Here is a 24,641-nt window from a genome sequence, read left to right as displayed (position 1 = left end):
TGATGGTGGGTGCAAGCTGAAGAGCTCCCTTCCTTCACTGGCTTTTTTTTTTTTTCTAACTTCCCCTGCCTGTTCTCTACAGGCATGTGAGTAGGACCTTGCTAGGTCAAGTCCTCATCTTACAGAGGGGAACTCTCAGGCCCAGAGACAGGAAAGGTTCTGCTTAGAATTGCACAGTTATTAAGACAGTGGCAGACACATCACTGGAACCCATTACAGAGGCACCTTCCTTCACACAGGTCATCCCCTCCTCATCCCAAGCAAGGATGTCTCACCCACTGATACGTTATCCCTATAATTTGGGGCTATGGTTGTCTCTGTAGAAGGCATCCAAGAACCGGAAGGAACCCCAGCGCCTCCATGATTTCTCTGAGACATGTCCAAATGCATCAGCTCCTCATCACCTGCTTCAGCCATTTTTACAGCCAGGTTCCAGCCGAGTGACCTTGGGCAGATAACTTCTCTTAAATGTCATTTCTTAGAGTCTGAGAATACCTCAGTAGGCGGTTGTGAGAATTCAAGGAGATAATGCATATAATGGTTTCTAGCACAATGCCCAACACTTTTAAAGCAGTCAATAACAGTAGTAAATGTTATCAGTGAATATGATTATCATCATGCTATCAGTTCATCTCTAAAAATCTATCCGTATATTGTGCCCAATTCACTTTTTCATTTTGTATAAGCCATGTGCAGAAAATATTCACACTACATCCAGGAAGTAATGGCTAGGGCTCTGGTGTGTCAAACTGACCATTGCTGTCCACTGTCTAGGGGCCACAGGACCTACCTCTGGTCTGGAGGCCCACATTCCCACCTCACAGTGAGACCTCAGCCAAGGCCCACCCCTCTCTGGGCCTCAGGGATGGGTTGTGCTTAGCATGTCCCTGCATTAGCTTATTAAATCCAGTAGCATCCCAACAGCCCTGTGAGGGGAGATAGTATCATTATCTCCATTTACAATGGGGCGACTGAGGCTGAGAAAGGTTAAGCTGCATGCCCAGCTAGTACGCAGTGGGAGCAGGTCCACAGCAAAGCTCTGCATCATGACGTGAAACACAGTCTCAATTGGCTTGGGCCTATTTGACCTGCTCTGTGTTTGTGGGGTCACAGAAGAGTTCGCGTCTTTGTCCTATACCTAGGTGGTCCTATTTGGAAAGAAGAGGTGGCCTGGAGAGGTGATAAATTCATCCAAGGTAGGGGCTGGACAGAATTTCTGAATAAATCAGCCAACAAATATTCACCGAAGCCTACTGAGCACCTGGCCCTGAGTGCACACGCCCCAGCTAAGGACTCTGCACACATTTCTTCCTGAGTTGGAGGGGAGTGTTAAGGGGATGAGGGGTAAGCCCAGTGACCCACATGCCATTGCCGTTCCAGACGGTGTGACGCACCACCAGCACAATGTAGATGATCTCTCCAAGCAGACCCAGCAAGCTGAAGTTGTAGCCCATGACGGAGCTGTGGGGAATCCCCAGCACTCGGTTACAACACCCCTGTGGACAAGTGTTATTATAAGCAGATTGGCAGGTGAGACCCATATTCCCTACCCACCCCTTTCACACACCCTTGTTATCCGGGGCCACCAAATGGGGATGGGCACTAAGGCTCACCTCAAAGAAGCCCTTCTCAGACTTGAATGTGCACTCACATCATCGGGGAGTTTGTTGAAATGAAGAGTTGGCTTTAGTGGATGTGGGGTGGGGTCTAAGAGCATTTCTAACAAGGTCCCAGGTGATGCCAATGCTGCTGGTCTACGGACCACACTATGAGTAGCAAGGGTCTAGTGTAGGCACTATTCACAATTTCAGCTGATAATTCCTTGTGGTGGGGGCTGCCCTGTGCACTGTAGGATGTTAAGCAGCATCCCTGGTCTCTCCCCACGAGCTGCCAGTAGCAGCCCTCACCCCACTGTGTCAACCAAGAACGCCTCCAGACATTGTCAGATGTCCCCTGGGGGGTGACCGAGACCCACTGGTCTAGCCCAAATTTAAGCACCATCCCAAAGACAACACAGCTGGTTAGAAACAAAGCATGAGGCCACACCTCCAGATCCCTACTCAGTAATCCTTCCTCCCCATCACTCAGCCTCCCACACAGCCATGAGCCAGCAGATGTGGACACATATGCAAATTAAATCAGGCTGGTTCCTTCCTTAGAATCCCCATTAGTCTTCAGAATAAAAATCCAGGTCGGGCACGGTGGCTCATGCCTGTAATCCCAGCACTTTGGGAGGCCGACGTGGGTGGATCACCTGAAGTCGGGAGTTCAAGACCAGCATGGCCAACATGGTGAAACCCCGTCTCTACTAAAAACACAAAAAATTAGCTGGGCGTGGTGGAGGGCGCCTGTAGTCCCAGCTACTCAGGAGGCTGAGGCAGGAGAATGGTGTGAACCCGGGAGGCAGAGCTTGCAGTAAGCTGAGATGGTGCCACTGCACTCCAGCCTGGGCAAAAGAGCGAGACACCGTCTCAACAAAAACAACAACAACAACAACAACAACAACAAAAATACACACACACACGAAAATTAGCCAGGCATGGTGGTGGGCACCTGTAATCCCAGCTACTCAGGAGGCTGAGGTAGGAGAATCACTTGAACCCGGGAGGTGGAGGTTGCAGTGAGCTGAGATTGCACCACTGCACTCCAGCCTGGGTGACAGAACGAGACTCTGTCTCAAAAAATAAACAAACAAACAAATAAATAAATAAAAATCCAGACTCCTCAACTAGCCCAGGAAGTATGCCTGAGCACCTCCCATCTTTCAGGGATCTGGGTCCACCATGCTCCTGGGTGGACCCTATGCCTTCAGAATGTCTGTTTCCTGGTTGGGCCACACACTCTTCTTACCAATAAGCTTTCATACACACTGTGCCTTCTGCCTGGAATACATTCCCCATGTCTCTGCCTGGCTAATACTACTTCTCTGTCAACACTTGGCTGTCAGCTGTTTCCTCTGCTCCAGGAAGCATTTCCGGACCCATCCCGGGCTAGCTCAGATGTGCCCTCTAGCTGTTCTCACACTGTATTGTGTGTATCCATTTCCCTCACTAAACTATAGCTTGAAAAGCAAGATGAGTGTTAAAACGTATGTGTTGAATGAAGGAATAATGAATGAATGAATATATGAATGAACTAGCGAATCATTTTTGAATAGTCCTGCCAGTGATGAAGTCAAGGAAACAGGCTCAGGGAATGCGATGGGCGCTGAGCCTGATGGTAATTGCTATGTGTTCTTTTTTCTGCCCTTCCTCCTTTCATTTCAGGGTTTCAAAGCCAGAGGAGATAACAGAAATTTGTTCCCCTTGCAAAGATGAAAATCAGATTTGCCCTGGTTTTGGTCAATCGAAGTATTGATATGTTTTTCCTTATTTATTTTATTTTATTTTTTAATGACCTCCAGTTCCATCCATGTTGCTGCAAATGACAGGATTTCATTCTTTTTATGGCTAAATAATATTCCACTGTGTATATAAACCACTTTTTTTTTTTTTAAGACAGAGTCTTGTTCTGTCGCCCAGGCTGGAGTGCAGTGGCGCGATTTCAGCTCACTGCAAGCTCTGTCTCCCAGGTTCAAGTGATTCTCGCGTCTCAGCCTCCTGAGTAGCTAAGATGACAGGTGCCCGCCACCATGCCTGGCTAATTTTTGTACTTTTAGTAGAGATGGGTTTCACCATGTTGGCCAGGCTGGTCTTGAACTCCTGACCTCAGGCCATCTGCCCGCCTCGGCCTCCCAAAGCGCGTGAGCCACTGCGCCCAGCCAGTTTTTCCTAATTTTAGATTGAAATGCACTCCCTGAATAGCCCCTGTTCATCCAAATCCAGCCTTCGAAAATCTACTCCTTTTTCCTCCATCAAGTCTTCAAACCCATGAAGATTTGTTGTCCCTAAATATTTCTCTTAGAGAAGCACATGATAACCAATTGGCTATAATGAAGTATTCTGGAATGATCAGGATTTGCTGAGTATTGGAGAAAGATCCATCCACTTAGAAGAAGAATTAAACAATCAGAAGTGGACACGACCTGGACCATCAGCCCAGTACTCCCGCTTCTGGGTGCTGCTCCTCTCACGTCATCCACGTGGTTCCCCGGCAGCAGCCACATATGCACGATGTGCCCACCCCCAGCTGAAGACAACATTATCCAAGTTAAACCAAAGAGCCCCTTCTCCAGAGAATTTGGGATTGGGGCCAAGAGATTCCATCCACCAGGCTGCTTTCTTGAAGCAAAAGACTACACCCCACAATGTGGGGTGAAAGAGGAGGAAGCAGGTCTATAGAGTAAGAATAAAGCAGATATTCAGGAAAAGCAAAGAAAGAAGTAAAACAGGGGCTTCCGGGCTCCCCACAACACTCCAGTCCCTGTCCTTGAGTTCTGTGACACCCCAGTAGCCTGATAACAAATTCTCCCCAATGCCCAAGCAAGCTCAAATGGGTTCTGCCACCTGCTCCCGAGCATCTTAACAAATGCGCCACCGAGCCAGGATGGATCCCTCGCTAGGCGTTGAAGCCAATAAGAGAATGCGCCGACACCTGCCTAATGCAGCTGTGCACTGCACAGTGGCCCATCAGGTCCCAGCGTCCTGCTGGCCTTCAGCCAAAGCAGAGGGGTTTAGTTGTCTAGTTTCTTACCGGCAGGTACTTGGCTCCCCCGATGGAGATCAGCCCAGCCACAAGACCCAGCACCATGGCAAGCCACGGAGAAGTGATCAGGTGACACGAGGTACCCACAGCCACGCCTCCTGCCAACACCGCATTGTGCATATAACTCTGCAAAGAAATAGCTTGTGGGTAAAGGAAGCAAGGTAGAGAGAGAACAGCATCTTGCTGCAAGTGACCGGCACGCCGGCAACAAGGCAACCCTGTAACATCCTCCCTGCTTTGCTGATCCTGAAACCACCTCTCCCCTGTGTTGGGGCTACGTGTCCTTCATCAGTGGACATGATGGGCCAGCTCACTACTGCCTCTTAGGCTCAGGGCACAGTTACCCTGATTGTGCAGCATTTAGGGAATGAGCTGGGAAGTCCAGGTGCTCAGCATCCTAGTCACCCATCACACTCATTAGTGGTGTGTCCCTGGGCAGCGGGAAGAATGGGTTTTTGTTTTATTTTTTAGAGACAGGGTCTTCCTATGTTGCCTGGGCTGGTCTTGAACTCCTGGCCTCAACCAATCCTCTTGCCTCAGCCTCCCAAAATATTGGGATTACAGGTGTGAGCCACTGCACCTGGCCTAGAAGAATGGGGTTTTGGATGTACCTTCTTCATAAGGTTATTGTAAAGATTAAATGAGTTTCCACATATTAAGCTCTTAGCCCAGTGTCTGGCATAGAACATGAATAAATGCCCAGTAGACACAAATCATTGTTATTGTTTTTATTATTATTATTGGCTACTTGGTGCCTGTGCCACCCTGTGTGACTGGGCTCAGTTTCAATAAGCTGGGCCTTGTTCCTGGGTCATAGCTCTGCTATGTCCTTCACTGCTCCAGAATCGGAGCCTTGCCTTGCTCTTATCTGACACCCTCAGCTCTCACCTAGGATTAGCCTCTGGGCTTCCCTGAGCTGACACCCACTCCTGCCTTGCTGGGTGTCTTAGACTTTCTGTCACCATGGAACTCATGGCCACTCACTTCCTCTTAGCACTGAATTCTGCTGTGAAGCTGTCATCTATGGCCACATTCTTTCCACTCCAGCCCCCCCAGTGCCTCCCACCCCAGCCCCACCACTGGTCTGTCCAGACTTCCCTCCGACACCACCAGCTGGACCCCCTGCCCCCATCATCATGAGAACTTGTTTTGTCTCCCCTCTCACCCATCTCTGCCCACAAGACTCACACACACCATCGTCTCTCTGTACTAATAGCAGCAGCTAATGTTTGCCTACCATTTACTCCCCGTTAAGCACTTTACATGCACCATCTCTTAATTCCCACTTTACAGATGAGGCCACTGAGACTCAAAACGTTGAAGTGGCTTGACCAGAGCCACATGGCTAGTGTCACATACTTCTCTACTTCTGATTCTGATGGTTCCATTCTTGAAATTTGTTGGGGGGAAGAGAGAGGCTGGCTAATTCTAGTCTAGTCTGTTGCTGCTGACTCTCGCTCATGGTGACTGACTTTAGCAACTAGCAGAAACGGGGTTCAAACTCAGGTCTGTTTCATGTTAGCATGGATGGATTTAATCACTCCCCCCAGAAAGCCTTTGATCACTGGACAGTCTCCTGAGTCCCAGGCCCACTGTGACCACCCAGCATTCTTCCTGGAGCTCCACTGTAGAGGCAGGCACAGCTCCACCACCCGGCATGCCCTCTCCCAACCCACGCTGGCCCTGGGGTGGGGAGGGGCATAAATATGTGTGTTAGTCCTGTTAGACCCAAGTGCTGCCCAAGGGCAGCGCCCTGCTCACCATGCTGATCTTCCCTTGGGGGTGAGCCAAGGGTGACCCTGAGATGGCTGTCACCACGCTGACTGCTAGAGCATAGTAGGTGTTGAACACGGCATTCTTCCTTTCGATTGGACTTCTCAGCAGAGCAGAGTTGAAACTTGGCCAGAACATCCACAAGAAGAGGGCGCCTGGGGGCCAGAGAGGGTGGTTGGCCAGAATCACACTCCTGCTCCAAAGGTCTGAGCCTTGAGGGGTTTTGGATGAGAATCCTAGGGCTGGAGAGTCTCAGCCTTGTCACTTAGAGTTAGATGGGGAAGTCACGTCTCCCCTCCGAGCTCTCAAGCTGATACCAGCTAACCACATTTTACAGACAAGGAAACAAAGGCCAAGAGGGTTGAAATCTGCATACCCCAGGCCTCCTGAACTGCTCCTGAACCTGCTCTGTGAAGTGCTTAATTCAAAGGTATGAATTTAACAAACACTGCTCAGAGAAGTGAATCATGATGGAAGCACTTCAGACACCCAGGGGAACTTGGTAAAGGAGGGAGATTTTTTCAGCCAGAGCCTTTTCTGAGCCATTCTGCTCAGCCCAAGTAGGAGACCACTCACCCCACCTTGTCCTTACCCAGCATGGCAGACAAACTGGGTATCGTTGCTATCTGATCTTTATCCTCCGTTCCCTTGGGTAGAGGCTTTGGCAGGCACCAGGCCACAGACAGCCCAAAATAGGCTGCAAACACGTAGATGTGCATCAGGTTCATGTGGTAGTCTGTCTGCAATAAAACCCAGTAAGAGCAGTGAGTGTCGGCATCCTCTGCCCAGGGCAAGCCCTGATGGTCCTTGGAGAAAGTTCAGAGCTTCACTTAGGAGGTGTGACTTGAAGCCATGAGACTGGTGTTCATAGCTTACCCAGCCCAACCCAGCAGGCTTTGCCCAGGCTGGAGTGCAATGGCACGATCTCGGCTCACTGGAACCTTTGCCTCCCAGGTTCACGCGATTCTCCTGCCTCCGCTTCCCTAGTAGCTGAGATTACAGGCATGCGCCATTACGCTGGGCTAATTTTGTATTTTTAGTAGAGATGGGGTTTCACCGTGTTTGCCAGGCTGGTCTCAAACTCCTGACCTCAGGCGATCCACCCGCCTCGGCCTCCCAAAGTGCTGGGATTACAGGCATGAGCCACTGCATCCGGCCTTTCTTTTTTTTTTGAGACAGAGTCTTGCTCCATTGCTCAAGCTGGAGTGCGGTGGTGTGGCCACAGCTCACTGTAGTCTCCAACTCCCAGGCTCAAGCAATCCTCCCACCTCAGCCTCCTGAGTAGCTGGGATTACAGGAGTGCACAACCATGCCTGGCCAATTTTTAAATTTTGTGTAAGGATGGAATCTTGCTATGTTGCTCAGGCTGGTCTCAAATTCCTGGGCTCAAGAGATCCTTCCCTCCCAAAGTGCTGAGATTACAGGCATGAGCCACCACACCCGGCCTATCAGTAGCTCTTATATGCTTTTGACCAAGGTTCACTTAGGTGTAGCAAAAACCCACATGGACACGCACCTCACTGATTCCTACTTCTCCGTGGAATTTTAACTCTGCAGGAGTGATGAGTGATATACATTTTGCAACATGAAGCAACCAGACTTCTTATAATACCGACCTAAGGTCTTCAGGAAATTCTAGATATATTCTAATTTTGCCTGTAATCCTAGCACTTTGGGAGGCCGAGGTGGGTGGATCACCTGAGGTCAGGAGTTCTATACAAGCCTGGCCAACATGGCAAAACCCTGTCTCTACTAAAAATACAAAAATTAGCCAGGCGTGGTGATGCTAGCTTGTAATCCTATCTACCTGGGAGGCTGAGGCAGGAGATTCACTGGAACCTGGGAGGCGGAGGCTATAGCGAGCTGAGATGGCGCCACTGCACTCCAGCTTCGGCGACAGAGTGAGACTCTGCGTCAAATAAATAAATAAAATAAAATGCAAGTCAGATCATGTTACTCCTCTGCTCAGAAGCCTCCAGCGGCTCCCATGTCACTCAAAGTCAAGGTCCATGTTCTTGCCACGACCCTGCAGGATCCACTCTCACCTGACCTCTCGGGCGTCACCTCCTATTGCCCTCCTCCACTTGCTCATCCTCAAACCCACTAGCGTGTTCCCACTTTGGGTCATTCAGCTGCCTGAAATGCTGACCCCCAGCCAGGGTGTAACAAGGGCAGGGTGGAGGGAGTAGTCCACCCTGGGTGCAAGCAATCGGGGTGCCTTGTCTGTAGAGGGTGTCTAACAATTCCAAAGCCGACTACAAAGTCTGTCTGCTTTTTATTTTTATTGATTTATTGATTTATTTATTCATTTATTTTTGAGACGGAGTCTCATTCTGTCGCCAGGCTAGAGTGCAGTGGTGCCATCTTGGCTCACTGCAACCTCCACCCGTTGGGTTCAAGTGATTCTCCTGCTTCAGCCTCCCAAGTAGCTGGGATTACAGGCACCCACCACCGTGCCCGGCTAATTGTTGTATTTTTAGTAGAGACGGGGTTTCACCATGTTCCCCAGTCTGGTCTCTAACTCCTGACCTCAAGTGATCCATCTGCCTTGGCCTCCCAAAGCGCTGGGATTACAGGCATGAGCCACCGCACCCAGCCTGTTTTTTTTTTTTTTTTTAATCACCATGTGCTGACAATTCTAAACAGCATGGGTGGTAAACAGCCCTCCCAGCACCCTGCCATTGTTCTGCCGCTGTTCTCAGGTACCCATGTGGCTTGTGCACTCGTTACCTTCAGGTCTGTACTCAAAAAATCACCCCCTTGATGAGATGAAGCTGCCCCTGGCCACCCTCTCAAACAGTTATCCTCTCTCCCCAACTTTTCGTGTTTCTTTTCTCCATTTCATTTTTCTCTGTGGTACTTACCACTCTCTAACATGCTATATCTTTTGCCTATTTTATTGCTTATTGGCAGTCTTTCCTTCTGGAACAGACGTTCCATGAGATTTGTATTTTCCACTGCCACAAGAGTCCCTGGTATATAGTAAATACCAAATAAATATCTGTGAAGTGAACAAATGATGGTAAAAAGCCCTCGGTCATACACAAAGGGGAAAGTCTATGCAGTTTCCTGATAAGAACTGAAAAGCGGGCTTGCGTTTTTCATCTCTTTGAGCTCCACCAGGAAGGAGTTCAGGAAGAACACTTGGGGATTCTTGGCCTGGAATATTCATTTCTTGAGCTGCCTGCACTGAAATGACTCTGGTCCCTGGCTCTGGTTCCCCCGAGCCCTCCTGCTGAAGAAACCCAGGCTGAATTGAAGTTTTGAGGAAAATGAACACTCAAAATCAGTGCTAAGCCCTCCTCTAGACCAGTGAAGCTAGCAAGTCAAAGATGCAGAGAAGAGAGATGATATCATATCAATGCAGTCTTTTAAAGCAATCGTTATGAAGACTGCAACAAAGCAGGAAGAGGTTCGGGCTCACAGGGAGTGTTCTGCCTCTGAAATTTACTCCTCTTCTTGACAGCCATGTTTTTACTGTGTGAACTATTTCCCATGCCAGCTGCAGCTGCTTGGACCAGGGTGGAAAAATGACCCAGGGGACTGATCAGATTCTCTCTCCCTGGACTACAGAATTGAGACTAACTGAGAGGAAAGAGTTGTTTTCTGCAGGATCTGGGACATAGAAATGCAGGAACAAGTGGAGGTGGATGGGTGGGTGGAGGGGACACGTTTTTCGCTAAAGAGAAAGCTGGTGTACAGAGATGTTAGATGTACAGAGAGAATCAGAGCCAAAAGATGGAGAGCACAGACTACCTGGGATCTCAGTGGCTTCTCATAGCCAGTTCTAGTGCCCTCCTGAGTCTGGCAGCACCTCCTGCCCTTGGAGGTTCTTTTGTTTGTTTGTTTTTTAAAACTGTCCATACTACACAGATATACCTTTATGGTTCTTACACTGAATTCTCTTCATTCCGCCTAAGAAAGCTCTGGTGACATTTTCTTCCTGGGAATCAGGGAGTTCTCATTAATCCTTATATTAAGCAGAGAGAAAAGGCAGAAAATGGAAGTGTGTAAACCGGAATCCAGGAGCCCATGGTGATATAAACAAATACATAGATGAGTGGATGAACAGAGAAGTGAAAGCTTTTCCTTACAGGAGAATGCCAACTATTGAAGGAAAGATGGAATTAGAAAACCACCATTGGCAATTATTATAGTACTAATTTATTCAGGGAAGAATCAATGAACACTAAAATCAGTGGGTGAAAGTTGGATGATCAACAGGATTTCTATAGGAAATTATCTCCTCACAAGATGTTTATTAATTACAAAGGGGAAAATAGTAACTTTGCAGTGGAAGATCCTGGCAGGTACCATCTTAACCCAATGATCACAGTTAACACACCCAGTAATGGGGCAAATTGATAGCATGCCTTCTGATATGGTATACTAAGAAGGGCACACACGGCTCTTGGAGAATTCCTACCAAAAATGCATACCCACAATCTAATCGTGAGGAACAGCAGACAAACCCACATTCTACAAAATAACTGGCTGGAAACGTCAAAACATGTCAAGGTCATGAAAGATAAAGAAAGATGAAGAAACTGTTCCAGATTGATGGAATTTAATAAGACATGAGAACTAAATGCAAGATGTAATCCTCGACCACAAAAAATATGTATTTTTTTCTAGAAAGGATATTATTGAGAAAATTGGTGAAATGAGAATAAGGTAATCATAATATATCAATGTCAATTTCTTATTTTTGTTAACTGAACAATGGTTATGTAAGAGAATGTCCCCATGATTTAGGAAATTTGTTAGTCTGTTTTCACACTGCTATAAAGATACTTCCTGAGACTGCGTTATTTACAAACAAAAGAGGCTGAATTGACTCACAGTTTGGCACGGCCGGGGAGGCCTCAGGAAACTTACAATCATGGTGAAAGGTGAAAGGGAAGCAAGGCACATCTTACGTGGTGGCAGGTGAGAGAGAGAGAGAAAGAGAGAGAGGAAGTGCCACACTTTCAAACCATCAGCTCTCCTGAAAACCCACTCACTGTCACAAGAACAGCATGGGGGAAACCACCCCTGTGATCCAATCACCTCCCACGAGGTCCTGCCCTCAACACGTGGGGATTACAATTCAAGATGAGACTGGAGGGGGATACAGAACCCAACTGCATCAGAAATATACACTGAGGCCGGTTATGCTGGCTCACGCCTGTAATCTCAGCAATTTGGGAGTCTGAGACAGGTGGATCAACTGAGGCCAGGAGCTCAAGACCAGCCTGGCCAATATGGTGAAACTCCATCTCTACTAAAAATACAAAAATTAACTGGGCATGGTGGCATGCCTCTAATCCCAGCTACTCGGGAGGGCGAGGCACAAGAATTGCTTGAATCCAGGAGGCGGAGGTTGCAGTGAGCTGAGATCACACCACTGCACTCCAGCCTGGGTGATTGATGGAGCAAGACTCTGTCTCAAAGAAAAAAAAAAAAAGAAATGTACACTGAAGTATTTAGGGGTTAAAGTCACATACACAGATGAAGACAACCAAAAATTAATAAATACAAACTTCCAGCCTGGGCGCGGTGGCTCACACCTCTAATCCCAGCACTTTGGGAGGCCAAGGCGGGTGGATTACCTGAGGTCAGGAGTTTGAGACCAGCCTGGCCAACATGGCAAAACTCCGTCTCTACTAAAAATACAAAAGTAAGCCAGGCGTGGTGGTGTGTGCCTGTAATCTCAGCTACTCGGGAAGCGGAGACAGGAGAATCACTTGAACCTGGAAGGCAGAGGTTGCAGCGAGCCAAGATTGCAACATTGCAATCCAGCCTAGATGACAACAGCGAAACTCCATCTCAAAAAAAAAAAAACAAAAAATAAAAACTTCCCATATTCCCTCCCAGACCATTGTTCTTTTTTCCACCCCAAACATCCCCAGCTCCCTTGAAGAAGATGCCATCACACTCTCCCTTTCTTGCTGCGGTCTCAGCCTCCTGGCCGCCTCTTGGTCACTGATGATGTCAGCTCCTGCCCTTCAGCCTTTCTCTCCATCATTCTTCCACAAATGATCTTAGTCCACCCAACTCCTTCCCTCTCGGCTCCTTGACCGCTCGTCTCTTTCCCTACGTTACACTTCTGCCACCCACTGTCAAGCCTTAGACCTTGTCATTACCAGTAACTTTTGCCTCCGAAGCCTCAGTTTCAAGCATCGCACCTGATAACCACCCACCTCCTATCTGTCCGGCTCACTTCCTTAAATTGCCTCCCTTCAGCAGCTCCAGTCAACGCAGCCTGAGAACAATGCTGATGATGAAAATAACAGCACTGCTGCAACACTTACCCCATGCCAGGCACTGTCCTAAATGCTTTACAACAGTGTTCAAAATTGAACAAGTGTTCGTTCACTTGTTCAATTCTCCCAACAGCCCTAGGAAGTAGCATTATTCTTATCCCCATTCTATAGATAGGGAAACTGAGGCACAGAGACGTCAACGAAGGGGCCCAAATGGATTCAGCTAGTGTGGGTTGAGCTGAGATGTGTACCAAGGCTGCCAAGCTGGGCTCCCCATTTTCACTCTCTCTCCTTTCTTAACTAGCTCAGATTTTGTGGGCTACCGTTATACTCCCTCCTTTGCAAACAGCCCCATCTCTGGTCTCCCTTGGGCTTTGGGCTCACTCTGGGCAGCACCCCAGGCTGGGCAAGTTCAACTCTGCTTCTTCCACACCTGCCTGGAGCAGCTGCACACAGCCCTGGTCACTGATGCACTTTCCACCAACTACAAGCCCTAGGGACCCTGGTGCCAGCCTGCAGTCCCGCTGCAGCCCTGCAGCCCTCTCACTCTCTTCCACTCCCACAGATGACCATACCACACTTTCCCTCTCCGCAAACCCCATCCCTCCTTCCCACCCTCACATGAGGCTGATGACGGTGCCTCTTGCTTCTCTGAGAAAATACAAGGAATTAGTAAGGCATTTTCTCCTCTCCCTGCAGGAGACTGAACCTGTGGCACCCACCACCAAATCTGCCGGCCTATTCACAGTCCCTGCCATTTCTCTCGTTAAGATGAACTGTCCGCCTCAGGAACGAGATGGTGGTTCCCTGGAGGCTGAGTGCCGTTTGCGGTGCCCAAGGAGGCCGAGCTCTGTTGCTGCGAACTCCAGTGGTCAGACCTGCTCATATCTCAGCATTTCTTCAGGACCGACCTATCCCGGAATGGTGTGGAGTGCAGCACATACACTTGTCACCGAGCCACCATTCTGGCTCCAAGGCTGCATCTCTCCACTGGACTAGCGAGAGGGTTGTCAGTGTTTTGCTCCTGGGTCTGCTTCCGGCTGCTGATTTGAATCCTTGCTCTGCGACGCACTATTCCCTGGCTGCAGCCCTCACTCTTCATGGTCACTGGGGCCTTGGACAAGTTGTTACTGACTATGTTCATGGGGATGCCTCGCAGAAAGCTGCCAAGGCAGGGCTTTTGGCACTTTCAGCTTTAACCTTTGCTGGGCTTTGCTATTTCAACTACCACCATGTGGGCATCTGCAAAGCTGTTGCCATGCTGTGGAAGCTCTGACCTTTTTGACTTCCTACTTTGAAGAATTGATGTATGCCTCTTTGCCTCTGCTTTGTCATGCCATTAAGCTCACAATAAGGAAGAAATAACAGATAAGTCCATTGGTGGACAGCCTTCTTCTCTTAATCACAAGATTATTTTCAGAATTTAACTTTGAGGAAAAGGTTTGAGAGGAATTATATCTAAGTTGTGAGACTGAGTTCTGTATTCTGGTGAGTTAATGGGGTTGCCTCCCAGCTTCTTATAAGACTCACAGTATAACTAAACATGATATATCAGCTTTTGCCTTTTAATTTATCAATCTCTTAAAGACAATCCAGCTTTATTATGATTAACATATGATCAAACTTCCATATTTGCCTTGGGAATAATGGACAAAGGGAAATACTCTTAATTCATGAATAAAAACTTTGCAGAAAATTAGACAGTGTCTAATTTTCGAAAACTTCCCTCTCTAGTCAGCAGATACCACCTACTGATGGTTACATATACTAGGGAAATTTTAAAATTAGGAAATGCTGCTATCTCATATTATAAATTTCTAAATCCTAGGAAGAAACGCTTGGAGTGCTTCTGAAGATACAGAAGTTCCATTTAAGGTCAAGTTTCCCCGTCGACGTATCAAAATATTATCAATTGTAAACTGAGATTTAATTCTCAAATGTATTCTACCTGTTCTAAAACAATCTGTCCACAAATATAAAACTATAAGTAATAAATTGTTATTTTCACACAATGGGAATCTCTAATGTGAAAATGTATTCTATGAAAATAATTTTTTTGAATAAAATGTTGTATAATAAAAAAATAAAAAAGATGAACTGTCCCTGCATCGGCCTAAAGGTATCAGTGCTCAAAATCCCACTCCTGCTTTCCAACTCAAAGGCTTGACTCTTGCAGTTCATCTCTCTTCTGTATCATCAGATTTTTCCTCTCTCTATCGGATTATTGCCCTCCTGCTTCTCCTCCATTTCTCTGTTCCCCTTTAGAGCAAAGTCCTTGGCAGGGCTGCTCCTGTATGCTGTCTCCACTTTCTCATCTCCTGCTCTTGAATCAGTCAAGCCAGGCTTTTGCCTTCATCCTCCTCTACAACCATGCATGCCAAGGTCTCCTGGCCAAATCCAATGGCTACTTCCCAGCCCTCATCCTACTTGACCTCTCAGCAGCATTCAGCCCACCTGGGGCCCTCTCTTTCCTTGCCTTCCAGGACCTCACGCTCTCCTGGCCTTCCTCCTGCCTCTCCAAGCACAATTCTGTCTCCTTTGCTGGCTCTTACACATGTCCCCCCTCTAAAATGCAGGGTGTTCTAGGACTCAGTCCTCAGACTTCTTCCCATCTCTCTTTATCCTCACTCCTGAGTGATCTCCTTGGGTCTCATGGCTTTAAACACCATCTGTATTGTAACAACTCCCAAATTTATATCCCTAGCCCTGACCTTTCCACTAAGCTTCAGACTTGTACATCTCCATTCAGTGTCTCCACTGGGATGTTTCATACACATCTCTACCCCCCGCAACCTTAACCCTAACGCTGCCACATTTGACACTGAACTCTGGGTTTTCCCTCCCAGATCTATACCACCCCAATGTTCCCCATCTCAGTAAATGGCACCAGCATCGGCTGAGTTGTGCCAGATGAGAACCTTGAAGTCATCTTGACCCTCTCCCACCCCACGTGCAGTCTATCAGCAAATCCTGTCAATTCTGCTCTTAAAATATAGTCAGGATCCAACCACTTCCCACCACTCTCACAGCTATTTTCCTAGTCTGAGTCTGGATGATGGCCATCACTGCCACTCTGGTCTCCACCTGCTTCCTCTCTTGCCCCTTCAGTCTTTTCTGAACCCAGAAGCCAGAGTATCTTAAAACATAAGTCAGATCCTAGCTCTCCTCTGCCCAACACTCCCTAGTTCTCCCTGTATTTCTCAGAGTAAAATCCAAAGTCCTTTGGGACACTGAGGCACAGTAAAGGGGCTTCATGCTTTTTTTTGTAAACATGCATCATCTCATGTGATTAATTCAATTACTCCCTCAAAACCCTATGTGGTAGTACTGCTACCCTCATATTACGGACGAAGAAACTAAAGCTCTAAGAGGTTAAATTGCCCAGAGTCACACGGGGATTTATGGCAGAGCTGGGATGCAAACCCCAGCCTTTGACTCCAAGTCCAGTGCACTTTCTTCTAAGCCAGGCTGGAACTGTGGGTTCTCGCTTGGGTTCTGCCACTATCTTGCTATGTGATCTTGGGCAGTCCCTTCCCCTTTCCAGGCATCAGCTTTCTCACCTATGAGATGGGAAGGTTGGCTATGTCCTCACTCAGGGTCAGGATTACAGCAGAGGAGCTGGGAGAGCCACTTGGATTGGCCTTACCTTCACAGCTGCCTTCAAACTTAGACTTTCGACAGGCTCTCCCAATGAGAGGACATGTGCAGTTATTGACACGCACTGACTGAAAGAAGATGCTGGCTGTACAAACTTGCTGGACCCACTGCTGGTGAGGCTCTGAGAATTAATTACTTTTATACAACCATAATTACATCATGAATAGCACAATCCTACAGGATTATACTGTAGTTAAAGGCACTGGCTTGTTGTGTTTAAACATTTGCACAGACCACACTTTTGTAACCTCATTTGGATATCTATCTATCTATCAATCTTTTCTGTTTTCTTGTTTTTAAATTTGAGATGAAGTCTTGCTCTTGTCCCCCAGGCTGCAGTGCAATGGTGTGATCTCGGTTCACTGCAACCTCCACCTCCCGGGTTCAAGCGATTCTCTTGCCTCAGCCTCCTGAGTAGCTGGGATTACAGGCGCCTGCCACCATGCCCAGCTAAATTTTGTATTTTTAGTAGAGATGAGGTTCCCCCATGTTGACCAGGCTGGTCTTGAACTCCTGACCTCAGGTGATCTGCCCTCCTTGGCCTCCCAAAGTGCTGGGATTACAGGTGTGAGCCACTGTACCCAGCCTGTCTGTCTGTCTGTCTGTCTATTATCTATCTATCTATCTATCTATCTATCTATCTATCTATCTATCTATGAGGTCTTGCTATATTGCCCAGGTTCGTCTCTAACTCCTGGGCTCAAGCAATCCTTCCAACTCACACCTCAGCCTCCTGAGTAACTGAGACTACAGGTGCATGCCACCACAACTGGATAATTTAGAAAAAATTACTTTTTAGAGATGAGGATCTTGCTATGATGCCCAGGCTGGTCTCAAACTCCTGGCCTCAAGTGATCTTCCCTCCTCAGCCTCCCAAGTAGCTGGGATTACAGGTTGTCTTTATTTTTCAAAACCCCGGAAACCCCACCAAATGGAGCTTTTGGCCCTTTTCTCCCAGGTCCCTCCTCCCAGCACCATGACTTACATTGAAGATATTACTGATGACCATCCTCACGGTGCCTAAAGCTGTCACCTCCACCAGCACCATCACCACCAACTGCACCAAGTTGACCTTCCCCAAGACAGCATCCACTGAGATCAGCACCGACAAAGCACTCGTGGTGGCCAGCCGAATACTGGGGGAGAGAGGGAGAGCCAGGATGACTGAGAAGGAAGGATGCCGCTCACTCACTCATTCATTCAACAAACACTGTTGGGCACCTACTTTCTGTGGGAATAGAAGACAAGATTTCTACCCACCTGGGCGCTGATGCTGCAGAGTGGAGTGACCATCTCTTCTCCCGTTAAGGTGGCCTCTGCACCCTGAGCCATGTGGTCTGGCAGATGACTTAACCACTCTGTGCCTCAGTGCCTTCATCTATGAGGCATTGATCTACACACACTCATCTGACTGAGGGTGATCAGGGTGACTGTTCCCTCAGGGGATCTGATAACTGGGATTCTGCCCAGTCTTCTTTTCTGCTGCCATCATTCAGATGCTCAACAGAGGGCACTCTTGCCCCGCAGGCCTGCCCACATCCAGTCACCCCATCCTCATCTGGGGCCACTGTCCCTTCTCTCCGTCTCCATGGCAGTGGAAAGAAACTGGATTTGGAATCAGGACAAGCCTGGCTTCCAGTTCCAGCCTTGCCACTGGAGTGGCTATTTCATCTCACTGAGCCTATTTCTCCTTCTGCAAATTAAGAATGATGATCAAACGTATCCCATGTTGGTGTCCTGGGGATGTGAAGGAGTATTCTTCCTATCGGTGTGTCTAGCACCAAGACTGGCACAAAGAACCAACTTCTGAAAAGACGCTACCCTTATTAACGCTATTATGATTCCTTCCTTCCCTTGACCAATGAGCATGCTCAGGAAGAGAAAATGATTTTGGTCTTGAAGGTACTTATGATCCAAAAAAAAAAAAAAAATGTACTTATGATCTAGACAGGCTACATACACCACGAGCCTGTCAACTAAGAATATCTGTGATATCACAAGGCTAGTGGGGTTCATTGGAAGGAGAGGGTGATGCTGACTGGACTTATCAGGGAGGACTTCCTGGAGGAAGTGGTACTGAGCTGGACAATCCATGGCCATCCAGTCTCCCCTGAGCAGCTTGCTCTGAGACTCCCTCCTCCCTCTGGGAGTTAATGATGACGATGCTACAACCACAGCAACAGTGATGATAATGATTTATTATAAGAGCATTTTGTAAAACAGGCTTGTAACGGCATTACCTCTTTTAAATTTTAACCCTGTAAGGCTGGGCGCAGTGGCTCATGCCTGTACTCCCAGCACTTTGGGAGGCCAAGGCAGGTGGATCACTTGAGGCCAGGGGTTCAAGAGTGGCCTGGCGAACATTGTGAAACTCTGACTCAACTAAAAATACAAAAATTACCCGGGCATGGTGGTGCATGCTTGTAATCCCAGCCACTCTCGAGGCTGAGGCACGGCAGTCGCTTGAACCCGGGAGGCAGAGGTTTCAGTGAGCCGAGACTGCACCACTGCACTCCAGCCTGGGCGACAGAGTAAGACTCTGTCTCACAAAAAGAAAAAAAAATTAACTCTCTGTAAAATCGTGCTAGCTCACCATTCAGTATCCCCATTTTACAGAGGGTCAGGTAGAAGATTAAAATGGACTTTTTGGAAATAGTCATGCCAGCTGATCACAAATGTGAGGTTCAAATCCAGCTGGCCTAGATCCAAAGCCTGTGCTCTGAAGTCTGGACTCAGCTTCCCCAGTGTTTGCTGCAGACTATGCCCGCTTAAGCCTCAAGGACTTTAGGGGAAGGTCAGAAAAGGGCAAGGGCATGGGGAAGGAGTCTTACAGGGACCAGGAATTTAGAATAAGGGGTTACTCAATGTTCCATCGTGCCTGGACAGGTTATTCCTTTTAAGTGGGTGTTCATTTCATTGACAAAGGCTTAACTCAGGAGCGTGTGTGCCGGCGGCGGTATTTCATTCCTCAAGGGCCAGTTTGTGCTGAGGAGGTACTAAGACAGTGATGTGCAGTGGTCAGGAGCGCGCTCTCAGGTCTAGGCTGTCTGGGCTGGAATCTTGACTCAGCCACTTTCTGGCTGTGTGATCCTGGGCAACTTATTTAATCACTCTGTGCCTTGGTGCCTCCATTTATAAGGTGGACCCAATGCCTCTGAAGCCATGGTAAGGGCAAAGTGAGTTGATATATGTCAAGCACAATAAAGGAGTTGGTTATTGCTATTATCTTCTAGGGAGAGTCCTGCAGATTTCAAAATACATTAAAAATATCACACTCTTAAGGCCAGGAATGGTGGCTCACACCTGTAATCTTGGCACTTTGGGAGGCTGAGGTGGGAGGATTGCTTAAGGCCTGGAGTTTGAGACCAGCCTGGGCAACATAGTGAGACTCCATCTCTACAAAAAGCAAAAAAAAAAAAAAGCTAGGTGTGGTGGTATGTGCCTGTGGTCTCAGCTACTCAGGAGGGTGTAATTCCAGTACTTTTCGGAGCCGAGGTAGGCAGATCACTTGAGCCCAGGAGTTTGAGACCAGCCTGAGCAACACAGTGAGGTCCTGTCTCTGCAGAAGACAGAAAAATCAGCTAGGCGTGGTGGTGTGCACCCACAGTCCCAGCTACTTGGGAGGCTGAGGCAGGAGGATCACCTGAACCCAGTGAGGTTGAGGCTGAGTGAGCCATGATTGTGCCACTTCACTCCAGCCTGGACAACAGAGTGAGACCCTGTCTCAAAAATAGTTTTAGGCCGGGCACAGTGGCTCACGCCTGTAATCCCTGTACTTTGGGAGGCCTAGGCAGGTGGATCACTTGAGGTCAGGAGTTCCAGACCAACCTGACCCACCTGGTGAAACCCCTTCTCTACTAAAAATACAAAAATTAGCCGGGCATGGTAGGGGGTGCCTGTAAAAAAATTTAACTCAGGAGGCTGAGGTGGGAGGATCACTTGAGCCCAGGAGGCAGAGGCTGCAATGAGCTATGATTGTACCACTGCACTCCAGACTGGGCAACAGAGCAAGACCCTGTCTCTAAAAAAATAAATAAAAATTTAAAACATCCCACTTCAGAGTTCCGTTTATTTTCATTTTTGCTCCAATAGCCATTGCTAAGTTATTAGTATGTGAGGAAAACAAAGAACAACGTTGAATAAGATAGGCCCCTCCCCTGAAGGGACTCAAAACAGAACCAAATCAGTCCCAAGTCAAGTGGCACAAGCTGGAGTGTTGCCAAGGGAGAGTACCCTGTCCCCAGGGGCAGGCCTGGGCACCACCCGTCAGCACAGCCCTGATGGGAACCGGTCAGGAAGGAGCCAGTTTCAGCAGGGGTCACCCCTAGGGGGATCCAAGCAGTCAGGGGTGGGGCAGGGGAGTTCACTCAGGCTGCGAGTGACTTCTCTCCCTTCTCGTCTTCCTAGATTGAGTCAAGAACAAACAGGTCCCTGTGGACATCAGATGAGGGGAGACGCCCTAGACTGTGGGGCAGGAGGCTGAAGGCTGGTGTGACCTTAAGCTAAGGCAGCGACACCAAACCAGGGCCACCACCATTTGAATTCCCCCAGGGTGCCCTTTGTCACTTCCCAGGTGGACACAGTGTGTGTATGCGTGGGTGTGTGTGTGTGTGTGCGTGCGTGCGTGCGTGTGTGTATTGAATTCCGGTGGGAATTAACTCAAAGACTGTTTTTGTTTTGTTTTGTTTTTGAGACAGAGCCTCACTCTGTCGCCCAGGCTACAGTGCAATGGCGCGATCTCGGCTCACTATAGCCTCCGCCTCCCGGGTTCAAGTGATTCGCCTGCCTCAGCCTCCCAAGTAGCTGGGATTACAGGTGCCTGCCACCACACCCAGCTAATTTTTGTGTTTTTAGTAGAGACAGGATTTCACCATGTTGCTCAGGTTGGTCTCGGACTCCAGACCTCAGGTAATCCACCTTTCTAGGCCTCCTAAAGTACTAGGATTACAGGCATGAACCACCGCGCCTGGCCTAAAACTGTTTTTTTTTTGTTTTTTTTTTTTGAGACGGAGTCTCGCTCTGTCACCCAGGCTGGAGTGCAGTGGCACGATCTTGGCTCACTGCAAACTCCGCCTCCCGGGTTCACGCCATTCTCCTGCCTCAGCCTCCCGAGTGGCTGGGACTACAGGCGCCCGCCACCACGCCCGGTTAATTTTTTGTATTTTTAGTAGAGACAGAGTTTCTCCGAGTTAGCCAGGACGGTCTCCATCTCCTGACCTCATGATCCGCCCGCCCCCGCCTCCCAAAGTGCTGGGATTACAGGCATGAGCCACCGCGCCCGGCCCCTAAAACTGTTTTTTGAGACAGGGTCTCACTCTGTTGTCCAGGCTGGAGTGAAGTGGCACGATCATGGCTCACTCAGCCTCAACCTCACTGGATTCAGGTGATCCTCCTGCCTCAGCCTCCCAAGTAGCTGGGACTGTGGGTGCACACCACGACGCCTAGCTGATTTTTCTATTTTCTGCAGAGACAGGGTCTCACTGCGTTAGTCAGGCTGGTCTTAAACTTCTGGGCTCAAGTGATCTGCCCACCTCGGCTCCCAAAAGTACTGGGATTACAGGTGTGAACCACCATGCCCAGCCTCTAAACCTTTTAAAAAAGAAAAATATATAAAGTTTTTTTCCTCCAGGGCCAAATGGGAGCTGGCTAGACTGTGTTTCATGTTCTGACCACTCTGGATCATGTGGAAAAGGTTATAATAAAAAGTTGGAGCCATCTCCACCACTTAGCTGTGTGGCCCTAGGCAAGTGGCTTGCCCTCTCTGAGCTTCCACTTCCTTACCTGTATACCAGGTTAGATCCCTACCTGGAAGAGTTAAACAAAATAATATTTGTGGAGTGCTCAGCACAGTTCCTGGCTCATAGAGAAATGTTTAACAGCAGTGCCCAGAGGTTTAGCAGGGTCTTAGAAGGGGAGGCTGGAATGGCCTTGAGAGGCCTTAAGAGGTCCCTAAGATGCCTAGGATGACATTTACCATCATCTGGGCAGCACAGAGATTCAGAGGTTTGAAAAAAACAAAACAATGTTTCAGGAAAAAAATTTAGCCTACTTCCTCCTATTAAGTGCCAATGCCCTTTAAAACGTGTATAGCTTGATGTGTAACCATCACCCAGGTGAACAAAGAGAACATTTTCTGCACCCCATGAGGTTATTTTGTGTTCCTTCCTAATCAATATCCACCTCCTGCCCAGGTAACCACTATTCTGACTTCTGGCACCATACATTAGTTGTGATGGTTCTTAGCACTTCACACAAATGCATGTAAACAAAGCACAGGTAATTTAATGAAAATAAAGGCATGGCTATTTCTTGTCTAGCAGCTTTAGGGGGCTGAAAGTCCTTTCTTTTCAAGAGAATGTCTCTCAGGCTGGACGCGGTGGCTCATATCTGTAATCCCAGCACTTTGGGAGGCCGAGGCGGGCGGATCACCTGAGGTCAGGAGTTTGAGACTAGCCTGACCAACTCAGAGAAACCCTATCTCTACTAAAAATACAAAATCAGCCAGGCGCAGTGGCACATGCCTGTAATCCCAGCTACTCAGGAGGCTGAGGCAGGAGAATCGCTTGAACCCAGAAGGCTGAGGTTGTGGTGTGCCGAGATAGCGCCATTGCACTCCAGCCTGGGCAACAAAAGTGAAACTCCGTCTCAAAAAAAAAAAAAAAATAGAATGTCTCTCTAGGTGTGGCATGTCTATTTCTCTCTGTCTAACATGTTTCCTTCTTACATTTTCCATAAACTTATATTGATTATGTAACTTTACAAAATCATAATCGACAATAACAGGAAAGAAAGGATGCAGGAGGAATGTAGGCCTGGACTCCTTGTGATACGCGGAGTAGGGCTGTCCAGTAAAATACAGGATGCCCAGTTAAATTTGCATTTTAAACAATGAATAATCTTTTAGTATAAGGATGTCCTAAATATTGCACAGCACTGGTGCTAGACAGAGAGGGGGCAATATCCCAGATCTTCTGGAACCTGTCCTTGAGGGGTCCATTCCCTCTATGACCCAGAAGTGATCCAGCCACCATCCCAATACCTGAACAGTGTGATGACCACCTTCCCAGGAGGGAACTGGCTCAGGAAGCCATCCAGCAGGATTGCCCACTGCACACCAAGCGCCAGCATGAAGAGGTTGAAGGCCACACTGCTCCAGCTGTGTCTCCGGAAACTCGAGGTAAGGAAGCCAAAGCCAATGGCCGCCATCACGGTCAGATCTTGGCCAACTGCTTGGTGGGGAGATGGCGAGAAGGAGGAGGGGGAAGCAGACGAGATTTAGGGTGGTGTGAAATTAGAGTCTTACAAAATGGCAGCTGGAAGGGACATGCGAGATCATTTACAAGTGTTTGGTCAAGTTACTTTGCCTCTTTGAGCCTCAATGTTCTCAACTGAATAATGGGGATAACATAACATGCCGTGTGGGGATAAGGTAAGGATTAGAGGAGCTAAAGCTAATTAAGCACTTAGGGCAGGGCCTGGCCCATAATGAGTGCTCAGTAAATGTGGCAATTATTCTATTATTAAACCTAATAATAAGAACAAGTGTAAAGCACACGTGTTTGATGCACATGGACACTCAGTAAAGGTCATTGCTGCTGTTATTGCATATGAGGGCCAACTTCCTGGCCGGACACATGAGAAAATAAAGCCACAGAAGCCAAGTGACTTGGCCCAGGACGCACAGAAAAGAGAGGGCAGAGAGGCCCAGCGCTCTTGTTGTTGGGAACCACATAATCTTCACAGCAAACCTCCCTCCCTTTGCCACCTGCTGCGAGTGACCTGGTGAGCTGGCTGGCAGAAAACATCAGGGCCACCTGGGTAGCCCTCACCTTTCCCAGTCTCAGACCCTGAGCAGAGGCTGCTGTGGCAGGTGAGTGGAAGAGACGCACCTGAGGGCAGGGAGGGGCCCAGCAAAGCGGAGGGTGAGCACTTTGGTTTAATTCCAGTTTTGGAAAAGGGTTAGCAGCTTGAGCTCCAGAACGAGACAAACTTGGGTTCAAATCAGGACTCTGGCACCCTCTAACTGTGTGGTCTTGATCTAGTTACTTAACATCTCTGAGCTTTATAACAGCCTACATTTCCTAAGCATTTACCATGTGCCTACGCTGTTTTAATCACTTTACATAGACTATCTTGTTTCGTTCTCACAACCACACTTTGACGTGGGTGCTGTTACTGTCACCATTTTACAGATATGAAAACCAAGGCACAGAGGAGTTACATAACTTGCCCCGCTGGGTAGAGCTAAGATTTTTTTTTTAATTTTGAGATAGAGTTTCACTCATCACCCAGGCTGGAGTACAGTGGCAAGATCTCGGCTCA

At 48.1% G+C, this 24,641-nt stretch overlaps 2 protein-coding genes across 9 annotated transcripts in view; one reads left to right on the top strand and one right to left on the bottom strand.

Annotated features, from left to right (window-relative positions):
• Window positions 1-14,084, top strand: part of LOC117979961 (succinate dehydrogenase [ubiquinone] cytochrome b small subunit, mitochondrial-like) — a 44,525-nt gene extending 30,441 nt beyond the window's left edge. For 3 of the 6 annotated variants that reach the window (XR_010109045.1, XR_010109046.1, XR_010109043.1), the window contains 2 exons: window positions 1,381-1,530; window positions 3,267-5,357. Coding sequence is in view for 2 of the 6 variants with exons in the window: in XM_063593976.1 (XP_063450046.1) it covers window positions 13,459-13,938 (480 nt within the window). In the remaining 4 variants the exon portion in view is untranslated. Of the gene's footprint in view, window positions 1-1,380; window positions 1,531-3,266; window positions 5,358-13,361 lie in introns of those variants that run through there. The other 3 variants (XR_010109047.1, XM_063593976.1, XM_034958548.3) reach the window with 3 other exon arrangements.
• The window catches only part of LOC117979948 (blood group Rh(CE) polypeptide), a 128,174-nt gene that overhangs the window by 21,356 nt on the left and 82,177 nt on the right, over window positions 1-24,641 (bottom strand). Inside the window, exons 2-7 of one of the 3 annotated variants that reach the window (XM_034958475.3) lie at window positions 23,359-23,545; window positions 17,305-17,455; window positions 7,010-7,157; window positions 6,406-6,572; window positions 4,633-4,770; window positions 1,363-1,496 (exon numbers count right to left, since the gene is read on the bottom strand). In XM_034958475.3, coding sequence (XP_034814366.3) covers window positions 1,363-1,496; window positions 4,633-4,770; window positions 6,406-6,572; window positions 7,010-7,157; window positions 17,305-17,455; window positions 23,359-23,545 — 925 coding nt within the window. Of the gene's footprint in view, window positions 1-1,362; window positions 1,497-4,632; window positions 4,771-6,405; window positions 6,573-7,009; window positions 7,158-17,304; window positions 17,456-21,200; window positions 23,546-24,641 lie in introns of those variants that run through there. The other 2 variants (XM_057300632.2, XM_057300625.2) reach the window with 2 other exon arrangements.

Source organism: Pan paniscus, chromosome 1, assembly GCF_029289425.2.
Source record: "Pan paniscus chromosome 1, NHGRI_mPanPan1-v2.0_pri, whole genome shotgun sequence".
Classification (NCBI taxonomy): domain Eukaryota; kingdom Metazoa; phylum Chordata; class Mammalia; order Primates; family Hominidae; genus Pan; species Pan paniscus.
The sequence above is the reverse complement of the archived record's forward strand: the minus strand, read 5'-3'. Positions and strand labels throughout refer to the sequence as shown.